The sequence below is a fragment of the Lissotriton vulgaris genome, chromosome 4_1, assembly GCF_964263255.1.
Source record: "Lissotriton vulgaris chromosome 4_1, aLisVul1.2, whole genome shotgun sequence".
NCBI lineage: Eukaryota > Metazoa > Chordata > Amphibia > Caudata > Salamandridae > Lissotriton > Lissotriton vulgaris.
This window is the reverse complement of record NC_141691.1, coordinates 146,225,421-146,245,937: the sequence shown is the minus strand read 5'-3', so window position 1 is coordinate 146,245,937 and position 20,517 is coordinate 146,225,421. Positions and strand designations below refer to the sequence as shown.

The following is a 20,517-nucleotide window of genomic DNA, read 5'->3' as shown; positions in this document are numbered from 1 at the left end:
CCATCCTGAAAAGCGCTATCTGTGAAATTAAGCAAGCTCACACAAGACTGCCAATGCCTTCTGCACCATGTAACCTTGTCTGTGAAGTGAAGCAAGCTCACACAAGAGTGCCAAAGCCTGCTCCATCCTGGAAAGCGCTGTCTCCGAAGTGAAGCAAGCTCACACAAGACTGCCAATGCCTGCTCCATCCTGGAAAGCACTGTCTCCGAAGTGAAGCAAGCTCACACAAGAGTGCCAATGCCTGCTCCATCCTGGAAAGCGCTGTCTCCGAAGTGAAGCAAGCTCACACAAGACTGCCAATGCCTGCTGCATCCTAGAAAACGTCAATCACACAGTGAAACAGACTTGTACAACACAACCAATATCTGCATCATTCTGGAAGCGCTGCCTATAAAGTGAGGTAGGTGCACACAACAGGGCCAATGCGTTCAATATTCTGGGATGTGTAGAGAACAAGGGGATGCAAACTCAGACAACAGTGCCCATTCTATGCACAATTCTAGAAAGCTTCAACTACGAAGTGAAGTCAGCTTGTGCCACACTGCCCAATGTGTGGCCCATTCTGGGAAGTGCTGTTTGCAAAGTGAAGCGAACTCGTACAACAGTGAGAACGCCTGTTGCATTCTTAGTAGTGTTAGTCGCAAAGTGAACAGGCGCATAGACAAAAATTGCACCATTCTAGGAAGGGCTGTCTGCAAAATGAAGTTGGATTATACAACAGAGTAAATGCCTACAGCATTCTGGGTAGTGTTAGTCACTGAGTGAAGCAGGATCGTGCAACATGGGCAATGACTGCACCAGTCTTAGAAGTGGCGCCACCAAAGAGAAGGCAGCTTACACAACAGCGCCAATGCATGCACCATTTTGGGTAGTGTAAATCACAAAATAAACAGGTCCATACAACATGGCCTACGGTGGCACCATTCTGTGAAGCGTAGTCTGCACAGTGAAGGTGGCTTACACAACAGTGCCAATACCTGCCCCGCTGTCGGAAGCAGTGACTATAGAGTGAACCAAGCAAACACAAGGAGATGATAGACGGAGCACTGAAACTTTCCAGACACTCACCACCAGTCACAGATCTGGGTTGAATCCATCATCATTCTTTAGCTCTCTTCGTCACCCCAGTTCAGACACAGCCATATGCAAATCAGTCTTGACCCTGTGCCTCATGGGAACAGTCCAGCCTAATGGCATAGGTTCAACATCCTGTGATTCTGGGCAAATCACGTAATCTTTCCGTGCCTACAAAAAATGTATGTGTCCTTAACTGGTGCTCATTAAAAGCGCTCCAATACATTTGGGTTGAGGTTGTGCTATAAGCACCGGTGTTGACGATTAAGTACCGGTGCTGAGCACCGGAAATCTCTGGCTCAAATTAAGCACTGAATAGAAGCAATGATGGAACACAGACTAGCGAGGGCAAACTGGTTAGCATAGTTTAGAAAACTAGCAAGGTATGGAATACTCACAACAGTTAGCTATATAACACTGGTGAAGGCAAGCTTTTGTCAAACATTATATATAAGGGCCGTGCTTGGGTCATGGTAGCTCATTCTGCTCTGAAAGCAGCTCCCTGTCGCATCCTACCGGGGAAGTGCCAGATTGGCAGAATGCCCAGCCCAGCTCTGGTGGCTGGAGCGGTCTCGGTGGAGGATGGACACTGGAAGGGGAGAGCCAGAAGGCAACATTTGCTTTCTGCAAGTTCTCCTTGGCACCCCTTCCTTCTGAGTCTGCAGGCGGCTGCCAGGCTCTGCCCAGCCCTGGTCACAGCGGACAGATTAAATCGTGAAGTGCTAAAAACGTTCACAGCTGTGTGTTTAGCTCTGCAACTAATTGTAAGCAATAATCACGGCTGAACCAGGGCTCTCCGTGACTTAACGCCTCTCATGAGTATTTTTTCTCTTAGTGCCACAAAAGTCTCCTTTTCACAGATTTTTTTAACACATCAAAGTTTACAAAGCCAAACAATATCAAAGGGACGAATGTTCTAGAAAGTCGATGACTTGCGTGCGACTCCTCCACATGAAGGTATGTGCTTTCAAAAATCATTCTAAAAGCTACAGAGCAACCAAGGGCTCTTGTGTAATGTGTGCTCCCCAGGGACGGATTGCGAACAGCAACCAGCCCTGGCAGATCCCAGGGGTGGGGTGGGACGGAGAGGGGGGGATGAGAAGCACCGCTCCCGCTTTTGGGGGTCGATATTGCAACACTGCTGCAAAACCAGCGCCCAGTAAAAAAAAGTCCCACACCCCTCTGGCCCACCGTGGAAACGATACCCAACGGCCAGTCTGGCCCTGGTGCTCCTTCACCACTGGCTCTTTCACGATGCAGACCTGCCAACTCGCATGGGGCCACCACGTGTCATTCGATTTCGGCTCCCTTTACACGGTCACACGGTGAGGAGTCGAAATCACACGGTGGCAGGGAAGACAAGCTGAAAACCACTGCATGAAGCAGATTTCCAGCTTCTGATGTCCATTAAGAGGTGTAAAAACATACCCAGTACATTGGAATCAGCCTCAACACCTTTTTTGGGGGGGGGGGGGGGAGAGAGGGGGGAGGGAGTCGGGTGGCAGGGTAAGGGGCAGGGTGTCTCTTGGGTAGCTCACGGTATGAGGCCCCACCCCCTTCCAAGGCCCACCCCCTCCTGACACTGTGACATTTATTTGTAAGTTGGCAGGTATGACGATGGTTATTTTAAACTCAACCTTACAACATTAGTTAAAACGTTTTCTAGGCGCGTGCATCCCAGCGTCAGTCCATCTGCAGCAGACAATGGCGCCAGGAGCAGGGTGCAGGCACACGTCCCCGCCAACGGTGTCACCCTGGGGCGCACTATCCTGTCCTCTGGAGAGTCTCCTGCCTGCTGCCCAGGCCGGCCACACCTCAGACATCACAAGCCTGTCATAGTCATGTGCTGCAGCAAAGCAGTGCTAGGCAGCCTGCTAGGGCACCCTCTATAGGCGGTAGCACCGCGCATGCGCCAACAAGCACCACAGATGACCCTCAGCCAGGTAGCAAGGCAGCAAGATGCCACCAGGGCACCCGCTGTTCATGCACCCTCTGCAGGGGAGTGAGAGCCAGACACACCCGGAAAGGGTAGGTGGGAAAAACACCCTTGGGTGCTGTATCACTGCGGAGAAGCGTGATTGCTGCACTACTGACACGTCTTACTGCAGGAGGTGCTGGTGCTGTGTCACTGACATATGACAGTCACATCACTGCTGGCGAGTGTAAACTACGGACAATATGATATCACTTTGGAGACATTAGTGCTGTGCCACTGATAATATACTATTACTGTGAATAAGGGCTAGTGCTCTACCACTGACACCTATGAGGTGGCATTATTCAAGCTGTGGAGTTACTATGGACAAGTGTGAGTGTTCTACCATTGACTGCATAGCCTAACTACAGAGAAGAGTGAGTGCTGCACCACTGTCAATATACCACCACTGCAGACATGTGCTAGTGCTGTTCCACATACAATCTGACATCACTGCTGACATGTGCTAGTGCTGTTCCACATACAATCTGACATCACTGCAGACATGTGCTAGTGCTGTGCCACAGACAACCTGACATCACTGCAGACATGTGCTAATGATGTACCACACAGAATCTGACATCACTGCAGACATGTGCTGGTGTTGTACTGCTGACAATATGTAATCACAGCAGAGATGTGCTAATGCTGTGCACAGACAATATCACATCACTGCAGACATGTGCTAATGATGTACCACAGACAATATCACATCACTGCAGACATGTGCTAATGATGTATCACAAACAATATGTCATCACTGAAGAGATATTCTAGTCCTGCACCACTGATAGAATCACATCACTGTAGACAAGTGCTAATGATGTACCAGAAATAATATCACATCACTGCAGAGATGTGCTGGTTCGGTACCACTGACAATCTGACATCACTGCAGACATGTGGAGTGGTGTGGCTCACTGGTTAGAGGCGGCAGACCCGGAAGCAGAGAACGGCCCGGGACCAGGGTTCAATTCCCGACGTGGCAGGGTTGTGGACCAGGGTCAACGGACTCGATAATTCTCACCTCGGTGCCTACTCTAACCAGGGATCACATTCGGCAACTCTGGTCATTAAGCTTGCCTCATCTCTACAACGGCCCCCCTCAGACGCCGGGGATGCCTGGTTTCACCTTGGAGATACCCAGAAGGGACCATCTCACAGGGAAAGCCAGGATGGGTTCCCCAGCGGTCTTCAGCGCCAGGACACCCCGAGATGGGGTAACAGTGCGCTTTACAAGTATCATCATTACATTACATTACATGTGCTGGTATTGTACTACTGACAATCTGACTTCACTGCAGACATGTGCTAATGCTGTCTCACAGACAATCTGGCATGCTGTGTTGTGCTACTGACAATATGACAACACAGCAGAGATGCGCTAATGCTGTGCCACAAATAATATCACATCACTGGAGAAGTGTGGTTCACTGGTTAAAGGAGGCAGGCAGAGGTCAACCTGGGACCAGGGTTCAATTCCCGGCTCGGCGGGGTCTTGAGTCCCAAAATGTCCATGGACTCGACAATTCTCGCTCCGGTGCCTACTTGATTCACGGGTTCACACTCTGCTTCTCTGGGCAATAGCTTGCTTAATCTCCACAACGGCCCCTCGCGGCGGGATGCCTGGCTTTCACCTTGTGGATACCCTGCCGGGGTTATCTCACAGGGGAATACCAGGACGGGTTCCCTAAGTAAGCGCTTAGAAACCGCTCGGTGATTTGCGCTATATAAATTCCTGTACATTTACATTTACATTTACTGCAGACATGTGCTAATTATGTACCACAAACCATATGTCATCACTGAAGAGATATTCTAGTCCTGCACCAATGACAATATGACCACTGCAGACAGGTGTTAATAACGTACCACAAACAATATGGTATCACTTTGATCATGTGATAGTGATGTGCCACAAACAATATGACATCAGTGTGATCATGTGATAGTGATGTGCCGCAAACAATATGACATCAGTGTGATCATGTGATAGTGATGTGCCACAAACAATATGTCATCACTGCAGGGATGTGCTGGTTCTGTACCACAGACAATATGACATCACAGGGGAGTTGTGTCACTGACACAGTGGAGTTGTTATTGAGCCGTGTGGGCGAAGTAGCACTGATTCCATAGTTTTACTATGAATATTTATTGGAGATTATTCAAAAATTTGATCAGCCATAATCAAAATAAAGCATCAAGAAATAAAAACCGGTTATATTTATGGACGTACGATTTCAATGAATCCATTTGCTTTGCTTTGTGCTTTTGGATTGTGATTCTCACAAAATTGTCAGTAACTACAGTCAGTTGACATTGTCTCATACTTCAAGACCAAGGGTCGCGATCAGTGTTGGGCAGATCCATTGGAGAGAGGTTATAAGCCTAGACTTTCTTGGCAAGAAGAATCAATACAAAAACGTATTGATATAATATGTAGACAGAAAGTATAGTAGTACTACTGAGACAAGTGACACTGTCTTACAGAAAGTATACTAGTACTTCTGAGACAAGTGACACTGTTTCACAGAAAGTATAGTGGGACTACTGAGACAAGTGACACTGTCTTACAGAAAGTATAGTTGTACTACTGAGACAAGTGACACTGTCTTACAGAAAGTATAGTAGTACTACGGAGACAAGTGAACACTGTCTTACAGAAAGTATAGTAGTAGTACTGAGGCACATTGGCACTGTCTTACATTGAGTATAGTAGTACCAATGATACACGTGGACACTGTCTTACAGAAAGTATAGTAGTACTACTGAGACAAGTGCCACTGTCTTACAGAAAGTATAGTAGTACTATTGAGACTTGTGAACACTATCCTATAGAAAGTATAGCAGCATTCCTAAGATGTGTGGGCAGTGAGCTTCTTATAGTTTAGCAGTACTGCTACAAAGTGTCATTACTGTCCTATTAAAAGCATAGCAGCATTGCCAAGCTGTGGCTACAATGTCCTACTGAAAACACAGTAGGATTGCCTGGACGTTTGGTCACTGCCCTATTGAAAGTATAGCAACTTACTATACTTTTAGACTGGGCACTGTTCTACTAAACGTATAGCAGTACTGCCGGGAAGTGTGGATACAGACTTACTGAACGTATAGCAACATTGCCAACAAGAGTGAATACTCTTTTACTGGAAATATTGCAGCAATGCCGTGAAGCATGGATGCTGTCTTATTGAAGCATTCCAGTTATGCCAAGAAGTACTGATACTATTGCACTGCGATTTTTTTAGATATACAAAATTACTGTAGTACTTCTAAGTAACAATACTGTCCAGCTGATAGTACTGTAGCCTTGTTGAAAACTAATTTTACAATGTTATTGCTGAAAAATGGTGATGCTGTCTGAATGAACGTATTGTACTTCTGTTTAGAAATGTGAGTTCCATATTACTAACTGAAGGTAAGATGTCCTATTGAGAGGTGCTAATACTGTGTTACTGAAGGTATTGTGATCATATTTAGAAGTGCTGATATGGTGTTATTGTAAGAACTGTAATGCTGTTGGTGTGCGTCTACATTGTTACTGTATGTATTGTAGTCATGTTAAGAATGTCTGACAGTGTTCTTGAAAGTATTTTGTTCTATTGAGACTCTCTGATAAAGTGTTACTAGAAGTATTGTAGTCCTGTTGACAAATAAGCATACTTGTTACTGAAACTAATGTTGCTCTACTTGGATGTGTTTGATACAGTGTTATTAAATGTATTACAGTCCTGCTGAAAAGTGCCTATAGGGTGTTACTGAAAGTATTGCAGGCTTGTTCAGATGTACTGATACAGTGTTATTATAAGTATTACAGTCCAATTGTGAAGCACTGATACAGTGTTACTGAAAGTATTGTAGTTCTTTTGACGTGCTGCTATGATAGCTGATGCAGTGTTGCTGAAAGTATTGTAGGCCTGTTAATATGTGTTTATGTGCTATTAGAGTGTTATTAAAGGTATTACAGTTCTATTTAGAAGCACTGGTGCAGTGTTACTGAAAGTATTGTAGTTGTTTTGAGAAGTGCTGCTGTAATAGCTGATGCAGTGTTGCTGAATGTATTGTAAGCCTGCTGGTATGTGCTATTAAACTGCTATTAAAAGTATTACAGTCCTATTTAGAAGCACTTACACAGTGTTACTGGAAGTATTGCAGTCTTGTTGACAAATGAGCATATCATGTTAGTAAAAGTAAAGTAAGCCGGCTTACATGTGCTGATACAGTGCTATTAAAAGTATCACGATTCACAGCCCTTTTAAAAAGCACTGATATGGTGTTACTGAAAGTACTGTAGTTCTGTTGAGAAGTGCTGATACAATTGCTGATACGCTGATATTGTAAGTATTAAGGTCCTGTTGAGAAGCGCTGATACCATTTCTGAAAGTATTGCAGTTCTGTAAAGAAGTGCAGATGCGGTAGCTGGTACAGTGTTACTGAAAGTATTTTAGTCCTGCTGAAACATGCTGATAGAATGTTATTCAAGGCATTACAGTCCTATTGAGAAGCGCTGATGCAATATTAAAGGAAGTACTGCTGAGAAGTGCTAAAACAGTGGGGCATATTATCAAGAACGGCATTAAAAATGATCGCCGGTTTAGCGACAGAAAACGGCCGCTAAAGCTGCAATAATGGGTTTGATAATATGCCCTTGAGAATTCCAATAGAAGCCCATGTTCTGGTGTAAACATGGGCTTCTATTGAATTCCTCCAGGGCATATTATCAAGGCCAATATAGCCGCTTTAGCAGCAGTTTTCTGCAGCTAAACCGGCAATAATTTTAACGCCGTTCTTGATAATATGCCCCAGTGTTACTAAAAGTATAGTAGACCTTCTGATATGTGCTGATACAGTTTTATTATAAGTATTACAGTACTATTGAGAAGTGCTATGGAGTATTAATAAAAAATATTGCACTTCTGCTGAAGTGCTGCTACAGTGGCTGATACAGTGTTACTGAAAGTATTGCAGTTCTGCTGAGAAGTACTGCTACAGTGGCTGATATTGTGTTACTAAAAGTATTACAGTTCTGCTGAGAAGTACTGCTACAGTGGCTGATATTGCGTTACTAAAAGTATTACAGTTCTGCTGAGAAGTGCTGCTACAGTGGCTGATACTGTGTTACTAAAAGTATTACAGTTCTGCTGAGAAGTGCTTCTACAGTGGCTGATACTGTGTTACTAAAAGTATTATACTTCTGCTGAGAAGCGCTGCAACACTGGCTGATACTGTGTTACTAAAAGTATTATACTTCTGCTGAGAAGTGATGCTACAGTGGCTGATACTATTTTACTAAAAGTATTGCAGACCTGCTAAGATTTGTTTACACAGGGATATTAAAGATATAATCCTTTTGAGAAGTGCCGATTCAGCGCTACTCAAAGCACTGTACTTCTGTTCAGAGGTTCAGATACGGTACTTGAGTTCTACCAAGTAGTGCAGAGACTGTCTTGCTATGAAGTGCTCTGTAATCCTCCTGAGAAGTGCTGGCACAGGCTGAGACACTCCACGTCACATTTCAGGCTGGTGCTACGCAGGCGCGTGTATCCACTGCTGGTCGTGCGTAGTGTAATCACTCCATTTAAGTGCCTCTGCAAAGCTGGCACTTCTGAGTCTGCCTCAATCTAATGTCACAAGGATACCCCTGAGAGGCTAGTCAAGGGTGGGCAGTGCCCATCCCGTCAGGCCAGTGCCTTGAAAAAGCTGGAGGGCTGAGTCAGATGCATTGAGATGCCAGGCGGGGAGTCAGAAAGGGTAGTAGGGCGGACAAGAGCTCCATTTAGGCTGGTAAAAGAAATTTGGTAGAGCTGGGGCAGAGTCACTAACACGCCAGGCTCTTGCTGCATGTCAGGAATGCCCTCTAAATTGTCATTCGAGTTGAGGAAGGATTAGTAACAAGCCAAGCGGGCTCCTGGACGGCTACTAATAGTCCATCCTCCACCGTCCTTGGAATTTAAAATGTAATTATGTGAAAAGTAATCAGAGAGAAAAATGTCCTTTCCTGTTCCATTCTGGTCCCATCCTTATCTCCCTGGCTCTCCACCTGCATTCACATGTCCGCTTGGCCATGGCACGACTTTTGTTTTAGAAACAGCACAAAAGCACCAGCTTTGACCAATCCCAAAGGAACTAACTTCAGGTGACCTCTCAGGTGTACAAAGTGACTGTTTCTACTCACATTCAGTAGTAATGTGCAAACTAGTGCATTTCACACGCCTGCTGCCTTGAAACGAAATGTTCAGAAGCCAGAGGGCACAATTCAGGGAGCTGGGTTGGCTAACATCGGAATCCACTCGAGTCAGTTTACTCTTATATCTTCGTTCGATTTCTGACTTTGTGGAGCTTCACAGCGCTACCCTGAATTGGTTCAATCTGCGTTGTCGTGGTAAATCATGTGGAAAGCTCGAGTCAGTTTACTCTTATATCTTCGTTCGATTTCTGACTTTGTGGAGCTTCACAGCGCTACCCTGAATTGGTTCAATCTGCGTTGTCGTGGTAAATCATGTGGAAATGCCTTTCTCTGCAAGCAACCCGTTCCCCTACACCCAATGATATATAGGTGTGTGCACTTCTCTTTCCCGCCATGAGAGGGCAGTCTATGGGCAAACCCATAACCGCAGACAAGCTTTGCACCAGAGCACTTTGAGGCCAAATAAAAGGCAACTGTGTAACATAACATAATTTACTTCCACCTTTAAGTGTTTCATAATGTTTGGTTTGAAAAGTTGCACACAATATGTTTGTGAATAACCAGAAACTAATCTCATTGACTGCATCTTGCATGCCCACCCCATGCCCTGTGCTAATGACTGCACAAAAAACAATAATTATCAATGCTAATATGATGCCACGCAATTTCTGTGCATTTTCTGCATAGAGCCGTGTGACAAATCCGTACTCAAATGCATATAGGATGACAGATGAATTAATTTGAGTATTTTGGCAGTAGTTGCCTATCTGACATTTCCAACATCAAAGGTGATTGTTTATTGTAAGACTTTAAAAATGTATATTCTACCACAATGAACAGCTCTGAATTCCTTATAAGCAAGTCGGTTTATAATAATAGGAAAGGTAAAAAAAATAAAAAAATAAAAAAATTGTTATCATCATTCCTGTGTTTGGAGCACATTTCTAACTTTTATGGGATACACAAATAAAATAAAAGGCAACTGTGTAACATAACATAATTTACCCCCAGGGCTTGCCTGTAAAGCTATGATAGACCTCATTTTCCCAGACCTATTGCATAAAATGTGCGCATTTGGAACTTTCACCAAATCTGAATTCCGAAATCTGACCCTAATGTTTACTTTTCAAACCACTTCCGCCTATATCCTTACTACTTTTCCACATGCGCCCTCCCGAATGCCATCAGGAAACACACTTACTCCTGTCCATGACATGTGTAAACTTGCAACTGTTTACAGAGCGGGATTAACACCCACAAAGGGTATGTAAATACTCATAAATTCACAAGCTTGGGGGAGGGTGTTCACCTACTTTTGCAAGTACGGCTTTCCAGAAATACCCACAAACCCTCCCTTAACTCTACATTTCTGATTGCAAAAACTCAACCAGACTGACAACATTTTTATTCACGCATTCCAATTCCAAAGACAAAATTCTGCCTTTCCCGGTTTTCTGAACTATGCTTTGACTAAGTTGCCAACTGGCCGTTATTTTTACCAGCATGGCCAGTATTTTTACATACTGGCTAAAGCAAAAATTAGGAAATGCACTTAAAACGTGTATTTTTTCCTGTTTTCAGTGCGTACTTAAAGTGCAAATTTAAGAAGCACTAAAATATTTTCTAGAGCTGCCTTAATGATGTACAACTGATATGCAAAGTAAACAAAGACAGTAAAACCATGTTAAAATGAAAACAGTCGATTTTATACAGAGTTCTATTTAAGTATCATGTCCAAACCTTTGCAAAATCCTTAAACAAATAAATGGTATGTTTCTGTGAGAAAGGTAGCAACCCTATTGCTACAGATATTGTGTGTGCCCTTATGATAAGGCATAAAGAAAACATTGCGTCTTACAGCATTAGTTCTGACATCCTCATTGGTCATACTGCCTAACATGCAAAAGTGAAAAATCCCATATCAGAAAGGATGCTTTACTTGCAAACAGATCACATAAGAAACGCCATCCATTCAAGTTGTGAGTCTCGGAAACTCATATGTACACAGGAACAAGGGGACTAGCAATGGGCCACTCTCTGGATCATGGGATACAGCCGCTTGGATATGAACAAAGGGACAAGGCCATCAATGTGGATACCCCGATACAGACATGAGCCTTCAGGAAGCAGGTCTTGACCCTGAGATGGACGTGGAACCTCAGAAACACACATTGACCATGATATGGACACATTGACATGTACCTGTGGAAACAACAATTGACTGGCATGGACCATTGAAGACCGACATTGACTCTGAGATGTACACAGACACTTGGACCCCCATAAGCTGATACTGACTCTGATATGGACACAGACTCTAGGACATGGACTCTGGTAACCAATACTAACTCTGATCTGACATCCACACAGACACTAGGAGATGGACCATCGGAGACTTATATTGACCCAACCATTGGAAACGAATGCTAGGACATGGATCATCGAAGACAGACATCGACTCTGAAAAGGACAAAGACAATGGGACACAGACCTTTGGAAAGCGATATTGACTCTGCTATCAACCTAGACACTGGGATGTGCACCATCAGACACTGATACTGACCACAGATACGAAGACTAGGACAAGGGAACGGATATTGGGGCATGAATTCTGTGACGCAGACGTCAGGACATGGACATTGGGTCCAGGATAGCAGCACTAACACAAGAACATGAACATGTAGCCTGACACTAGGACATAGATGGATACACAGGAAAGAGACAGTGACCCTAAGATGAACACTGGGGCGAGGACAGGGACATGACCCACCAGAAACCAATATTGACGACTGAGACATGGGCACAGACACTAGGACATGGAGCCTTGGAAACCAACATTGACCCAGACATGGACACAACCACTGGAACATGGACCATGGAGACAGATATTGACCATGAGATGGACATGAAGACTAGCACATGAGCCAATAGAAACCGATACAGACCGTAACATGGATACGGACATCAGGACATTGACCTTTGCAAACCAATACTGAACCAGACATGGATATGAGCACTAGGAACCATGCTACAGAGACTAGGACAAGGAAAATGATACTCTGACAAGGACACTAAAACACGGACGCCAGGACATGGACACCAGTACAAGGATGGTGCTCTAACACCAGCACACCGACATGTATGCTGACAGCAGAACAAGAACACGGATCCTCAGGACAGAGACGCTAACCCTCAGATGGACGTGGACTATAGGGTACAGACGACACTGAGATAAGGACTCTGAGGCACTAAGATTGGGATAATGATTGACACCAGGGCACAGACACCATGTCATGAACACTGGGACAAGGACATGGAATATGGATTCAAGCAGCTCCTCAGAAACACACAACACCCCTCAGACAGCCCTTGTACCAAGATGCAATGAAAACCACAGATGCTGAGCTGTGTCAATACCACCCAACAATACCAATTACAATATGTGATATATGCAACACTGTGATTTTGTACTCACAGTCAAAGCCCACACAACACGTGCATGGCTTATAGTTGCAAGTAGATATATTCATTTTGTTATAACCAAGTCAATCAAATGGAAGTAAGCTAAGATCATTTTGCTTGTGTCAATATCATGTACCTGGAAGGGAAGTCAAGTGTCTAAATTGTGAGATGTGGATTAGGAGCTTTACATTCTAATCCTGGCAATCCCCGCTGACCACTCTGTGTAATCCTGTGCATCAAGGTCCCTTCTAATCGCTTATTGTGAATTTGCTTTCCAGTGCTCTGCATGCGTATTATGAACAACACCTATATTTAGTGGATTTATAATTATATAATTTTTACCAAGCGAATCATACTGCGTACAGATACCATGGTATTGTTGATCCCCAACTCGGTGGCACTCCTTTTATCCATCCCACAAAGACAAAAAAGGCTGACAGGATCTGTATTCTTCAACTTGTACACAAACTTCTAAATTTGATGAATTTGATACATTTTAACTCTGCTAAAAGGGAAGTGGGATTGAATGTGTTGTAAACAAACAAAAGTCCCTGGTAGTATGCCTTGATTGAATATGAAGTAAAAATATAAAAGCCACCCACTTTGCTTGGCATTGGGTTGATGCGTTTGGGGTGCTCGCTGAGCGCCCCTCTTTGTGGGGCATGGTGGTATGATCCTTGCGTGGCCAAGGCAGGCGGCGGTGGAGCTTTGAAGCTATGGCAGAGGGTAAGCAGAGAGGAAGGGCGCGTTCCAAGCAGAGGAGAAGCACCTGTTTGGAAGGTAGGGTGGAGGAAAGGGATAAGGGTCTGGTGTGCACAGGAGGGAAGTCTTACTAGGAACATGTAGTAAACCTACAGCTGTGGTGTAAATATCACCAGAGTCCTGCACTCTAGTTCCAGTACCCTCAGAACTGGCAGCTCCAATTCCCAGAATAGTTTTAGGTCCAGTACCTGCAGCATCTTCATCACACCTGTCCTCAGAACCCATAGATCCAGAACCTCCTTCCAGCATCTTTGGTGCCCCTTGACATCCAATGTTTATTCACATTTGGTGCGCCGGCAACCAATAGCACCAGAACCCTGACTTCCAGGGACCCCAGCTCCTAAAGTTCTTCTTCTACGAAAGATTAATTCAGGAGTAACCTCCTAGGTTTCATCCCACCTCAGCCCCTGTACCCTCCATTCAGTACAATCAGTGGCCCCACTTTATGTATCATCAGGACCCCTTCGCTCTAGTGACCCATGGCGCATTTAGGAGCCGGACCCTCGCACCCACAGCCCCAGGGCCCGCAACACCCAAAGTCCCAAGATCTCAGCACTTATAGTGCTTGAACCCTCAGTAAGCTGGCAGCACCTAAACGCCCAGCGCCCTCAGCACACATATTCCCAGTACCCACTACACCCACATAGTCCAAGTGCTTTCAGCCCCTATAGTCCCAGTGCTATCTTCACCTCCAGCCCCAGACCCCTCGGAGCTCAGGGCCCCAGTACACTTAGCACACATGTTTCCAGGACCCAATAAACCCACATAGCCTCAGTATCTCGAGTTTCAGTACCCTCTGCACCCCTCTAGTCCCAGGACACCCAGCAGCCATAGTCATCAGAACCTTAGCGCACATCATTCGAATACCTACCTACCACGCCTACATAGTCCCAGTACCGTAAGGCACCTCCAGTTCCAGTACCCTCTGCAGCTCTACCTCCAAGCTGCTCAGCAGCCATAGTCCTAGCCCACCCAGCAAGCATAATTCCAGTACTCATCACACCCATGTTGTCCCTGTACCACCAGCACTTCTAGTTTCAGTACCGTCAGCTCCCCTAGTTCCAGGTCCAACCGCACCTCAAGTTCTAGTATTCTAAGCACCTTTGACTTCAGTGCCCTCTACTTCCTGTACCATCAGCACCCCTGATACCAGTGCCCTCACCTCCTCTACTTCCAGAACCCTTTGCACCTCTCGTTCCAGTACTCTCGGTTGCAGTACTCTAGCAGCTTTAATTTCAGTACCCTTCAAACCTCTATTTCTAGTACTCTCACTTGCAATACTCTAAACACCTTTCATTTCAGTACACTCTGCACCTCTAGTTCCAGTGCTCTCACTTCTAGTACTCTAAGCACCTTTATTTTCAAAACCCTCAGCACCTCTAGTTCCAGTACCCTCAGCACCTCTAGTTCCTAGTTCCAATACTATTGGTTCCAGTACTCTCAGCACCTCTAGTTCCAATACTATTGGTTCCAGTACTCTCAGCACCTCTAGTTCCAATACTATTGGTTCCAGTACTCTAAGCACCTTTAGTTTCAATACCCTCTGCACCTCTAGTTTCAGTACCCTCAGCACATCTAGTTCCAATACTATTGGTTTCAGCACTCTAAGCACCTTTACTTTCAGTACCCTCTGCACCTCTAGTTTCAGTACCCTCAGCACCTCTAGTTCCAATACCATCGGTTCCAGTACTCTAAGCACCTTTAGTTTCAATACCTTCTGCACCTCTAGTTTCAGTACCCTCAGCACCTCTAGTTCCAATACAATTGGTTCCAGTACCCACCGCCCCTCTGGTTCCAGTACTCTCACTTCTAGTACTCTGAACACCTTTAGTTTCAGTACCCTCCGCACCTCTAGTTCCAGTACTCTCGGTTCCAGTACTCTAAGCACTATTAGTTTCAGGTCACTCTGCACACATAGTCCTAGCAGCCACAGCACACATTACTCCAATCCCACCACGCCCACATAGTCCCAGTACCCACAGTACCCCTAGTCCAGTGCCATTACAAATTCCACTTCTAGTAACCCAGTCACGCACAGTATTGTACTGCAGTTATCGCTTGCTACAGGGCTCTCAGTTCTGGGGGTTCCCCTTCAGTCACCCCACAGGGTTCCTGTTCCTTTGCAGCCACTCGGTTCACTGCCATCTGTGCCTCCCTGTTTAAGTGTGTTCAGACCTGAAGCTCCAGCGCCCTGGGCCTGGGCACACAGGGGAGGAGCCACGCGATTAAAATACCCCAACGGTGCTCCGTACCTCCAATGCCAGGCAGCAGGCCGCCCCGCCCCAGGAGAGTCTCCTTCAACCTTTCTTCCTCCACACTTTTTAACTTCCATCCACCCATTAGTTCACCATTCCATTCATCCTTTGTTTTGTCATTCAATGCATTCATCCTTTCACCCATCCACCAAAGTATCCACCCATCCACACAAGCTTCCTTTCTTTCATTCATCCGTTCAGCCATACACCCTTTAATGATTCCATATTTCTGTTCATTTACCCATCCATCCTTTTAACCTTCCATCCACCCTTTCATTCATCCATGTTTTCACCGTCACACATCCGCCCATACACTATTCACACAGGTCAATAATTTCTATCACTCAACCATTCACCTGTTCACTCGTCGGTCACTTCACCCTTCCTCCCATCTGCTCTTGCATTCATCCATTCATTCACCGTCCTATCATTCCATTTATTCAATCATCCTTTCTCCTTTCCCTTCAGCCTTCGACGCTGCCCCCCATGCGCTGGTCCTTCCATCCAAACACCAGCCCACCCTTCTTTCTTTTCACCGCTCTTCTTTTCACCTCTCCATCTGTTAATTCTTTTTACACCAATAAATCCTTAGTTTTACCCTTTCTTCAACTTTTATTTTCCTTTTTACAGTTACTTCCTTCCTTCTCTCCTCCTCACATTTCCATTCCTTTCCTTCTTAGTTGTTACTTTCTTTTCACTGCCTCTCTCTCTCCTTTTCTACCTCTCATGTGCCCCAGTCTACTTTCCCAGCCCGGCTCCTTCCCTTCTCTCGGTTCCACCCCCCTCGCTCTGTCTCTCTCGCTTCTCTCCATATTACGGAGTTATCTGCTGACTTGCAGGTAGTAGACGCAGAAACAGCCTGTGGATAAAGAGCACAGTGCCGCCGCCCTCAACCAAACACACGCACACCCCCACACACATACACACACACTATCCACTGTATCTGATAAAGCGGCGGGGGTTCAGCGCCCCTAATTCCGGCGTTCTCGGCAAATCTCTTACCGGTACCTTCAGTACCACTACTTCAGGCGTCACAGCAACCCAAACACGGTACTGTTGGTGCCAACATTCAGTACCCACGCCTCCAGTGGCAGTGTCCTCGGTATCCTTGTTATTAATACCGCGGGCACCTGAGTGCTTGTACCCTTGCCACCCCTCGTCACCCCCTCTCACGCCAGGACGCGCACTTCCTGAGCAACGTTCCCACCTAGCTACTGTCCACTGCTTCTCTTGAAGTGTCCCCCAATCCTAGTTCATGAACTACTGTACCCCGAACATCCCATTTCCTGCGCCTCGGTCACTGCTGGTTTCTATACCCCGGTACCCCTGGGCAGCCCTGGTTCCTATCCCAGGTACCCCTGGCTCCTGTTCGCCTGGGTCCTATCTCCCAGTACCCCTGGCTCCTGTACCCTGGGCGCCCCAAGGTTCCTTTCCCCAAGTATCATTGGCTCGTGTACCCCAGGCACCACTTGTTCCTATCTCCTAGTACCCCTGCTCCTGTACCCTGGGCACCCCTGGTTCCTATCTTCCAGTAGCCCAGGTTCCTATCTCTCAGTACACCTGGCTCCTGTACCCCGGGTCCCCAGTTTTCCTTTCCCCAGCCCTGACTCCTGTACCCTGGGCACCCCTGGTTCCTATCCCCAGTACCCCTGGCTCCTGTTCCCCAGGGTCCTATCTCCCAGTACCCCTGGCTCCTGTATCCTGGGCGCCCCAGGTTCCTATCTCCCAGTACCCCTGGCTCCTGTATCCTGGGCGCCCCAGGTTCCTATCTCCCAGTACCCCTGGCTCCTGTACCCTGGGCGCGCCAAGGTTCCTTTCCCCAAGTATCATTGGCTCGTGTACCCCAGGCACCCCTTGTTCCTATCTCCTAGTACCCCTGCTCCTGTACCCTGGGCACCCATGGTTCCTATCTCCTAGTAGCCCAGGTTCCTATCTCTCAGTACCCCCGGCTCCTGTACGCCGGGGTCCCCAGTTTTCCTTTCCCCAGCCCTGACTCCTGTACCCTGGGCACCCCTGGTTCCTATACCCAGTACCCCCGGCTCCTGTACCCTGGGCACCCCTGGTTCCTATGCCCAGTGCCCCTGGTTCCTGTACCCTGGGCACCCCTAGATCCTGTACCCTACTACCCCTGGCCCCGGTTCACCCTGGCTAGACTGCCACCCTGCACCCTGCCAGGCAGCAGACATGCAGGAATGCGCCTCGGATGAGCGCTTTGCAGATGCTCCCATCACACCCGTGCAGCGATGCCGGGCAGTGCCCTTCAAGCGCGAACCGGGCACTTCGCGATGATTTCACTACGTCTTGCTCCAGAAAATGTGCGTGAAATTAAAATGTCCTGAATCCCGCCCCCAATACAGTTTAAAGTATGTTTGTGGTAGTGTGCACACAGCCTAAACACTTGTGTAAACTCATTGTATGGGGCATGCAAAGCCGAGCTCGGGTAGCTACCAAGTATGAGATGGGTGTGCGCGCGCACTGTTTATAGCGCCTCCAGGCAGTGTCATTACACGTTTGAGCTCGTTAACCTGGCCACAAGTGAGTGCCTACGCAATAGCTCTGCTTGTTTACACTGGCCGCACTTCTGGATGAAGATAGCTGGCATTCACCCAAGTTGGCATAACGCTAATATTCCCACTTTCCAAAAACGTGTTCTACCTACATTACCTATAAGTCTTTCTATGTTATGTTGTATGAACGAATATAATTTTACCAAACCATTTAAGGGCACTAAATGAAGGCAAGTGCATATTATCATCCATCCTTTCACCCACCTACACATCCACCTATCCATCCACCCAAACCATCCATCCATCCACCCACCTATCCACCCATTCATCCATCCACCCACCCACCCACCTACCCATCCATCCATCCACCCACCCACCCACCCACCAATCCATCCATTCACCCATCCACCCACCCATCCATCCACTCACCCATCCATCCACACACTCAGTCACCCATAGATCCACTCACCCACCCACCCACCCACTGATCCATCCACCCACTCACCCATCGATCCCACATCCATCCATCCATCCCACATTCATTCATCCATCCATCCACTGAGTCATTTCTGACGCGGCTCCGAGAGACCAGTAACAGAGACATCAGGTGAATGAGGAACGTCAATGGACTTGCCTCGCTCTGAGCTCCACTGTGGGTCCTGACTCCTGACCCTGAGACAGCCTTTGGGGGCACATCCTCCTTAGCCAAGAGGTACCCCAAAAGCCCCGGAGTAAAGAGCGGTCTGTGTGAGATATACTCCCATCGACCTCCTTCAACCCGAGGTCTCTAAGGGTCCCCGAGGTGAGGACTCCCACAGACCTGCCCCGCCCCGAGGGACCCCGAGGTGAGGACACCCACAGACCTGCCCCGCCCCGAGGGACCCCGAGGTGAGGACACCCACAGACCTGCCCCGCCCCGAGGGTCCCGAGGTGAGGACACCCACAGACCTGCCCCGCCCCGAGGGACCCCGGGGTGAGGACACCCACAGACCTGCCCCGCCCCGAGGGTCCCGAGGTGAGGACACCCACAGACCTGCCCCGCCCCGAGGGACCCCGAGGTGAGGACACCCACAGACCTGCCACGCCCCGATGACCCCCGGTGATGTAACATAGGAGTAAGTCCCTCCCTGACTTGCCTCGCCGTGAGCCCCTGGGAGTTCCTGGCCCCGGAATAGTGAGGGAGTAGGCTTCACACACTGACTTGCCTTGCCCTGGGGTCCCCGAGATGCCTGGACCCTGTGGTGGTATGTATGAGGGTCCTTTTCTGTCTTGATTCTCCCGAGAAACCTGGGCCTCGAGGAAGTATGAGAGTAGGGTTCACATCTGTCTTGACTCCCCTTTGGCCTCCCCCCACCCCCCAGTCCTGGACTCTCTGGAGGTGGGATGTGTGAGGTGGTATGTATGAGGGAAGTATGATAGTAGGGTTCCTTTTTGCCTTGACTCACCCTGAGCCCCCCCCCCCCCCACACACACTCCACACACACACACACTGTCCTGGACTCTCTTGAGCTGGGATGTGAATGGGAATCATGCGCCCGCCTGCTTCTCCCGAGCTCGCTAGCGCCCCGAGGCAGCCACGCAGGCGCTACGCCCGCGGCTCTTACCGAACCTGCTGTGGTCCTGCCGGGTGCCGTGCACCGTGCCGTTCGAGAAGATCTCCAGGTGGAAGCCGGTCCGGCAGTACAGCTGCCTCCGCCGCAGGATGCCCTTCAGGTGCGCGAAGTCGGTGGGCGACCCCCGCTGCAGCCGGCCCTCGATCTGCCCCAGCCGCTCGGCCAGGAAGCCGGGGGAGTCCGACAGCGCTAAATTCCCCAGGGAGGCGGCGAACCCGTGCAAATCCCAATCCAGGGCCCCCATGAACCCCCCGATGTCAGCCATGGCAGGGCGGCACACGCGCGCAACAAGTGTGGGCGCGGCACCGGCGCGCAATCCCGGACTCTTCCTCCAAAAAGTCAGTTTTTATCGACGCCTCGTCCCCTCAGAGGGGCCTCTGTGCCGGTTCCTCCGTGATCCGTGCAGGGCCGCGGGTCCGCGCATCCGACGCGCTCCCCAGGCTTGTCATGTCTGGACGTGTGTCTGCCCACCCCATGCCGACCGCACTTTATATACGTACACACTCCCCTCAGCACCGACATATCGGAGATTTAAATACAGGCCACACCTCGCTGGCATCCCCCTGGCCCGGTGCCCCTCTCCGCGTCCATTCACTTGCTTTTGGAGGGGGTTGGGGGGAGGGGGAGTGCCTGCCTCCTCTTCATCATGAAAAAAAGGCAGGACAAGTTACATATTCCT

At 47.9% G+C, this 20,517-nt stretch overlaps 1 protein-coding gene across 2 annotated transcripts in view; it reads right to left on the bottom strand.

Moving 5' to 3' along the window:
* The window catches only part of FGF16 (fibroblast growth factor 16), a 53,091-nt gene extending 32,789 nt beyond the window's left edge, over positions 1 to 20,302 (bottom strand). For both annotated transcript variants that reach the window (XM_086966732.1, XM_086966733.1), the window contains exon 1: positions 19,830 to 20,302. In XM_086966732.1, the coding sequence (XP_086822858.1) occupies positions 19,830 to 20,103 (274 nt within the window). In that variant the 5' untranslated portion in view covers positions 20,104 to 20,302. The remainder of the gene's footprint in view (positions 1 to 19,829) is intronic.
* Between the last annotated feature and the right edge of the window lie 215 nt (positions 20,303 to 20,517).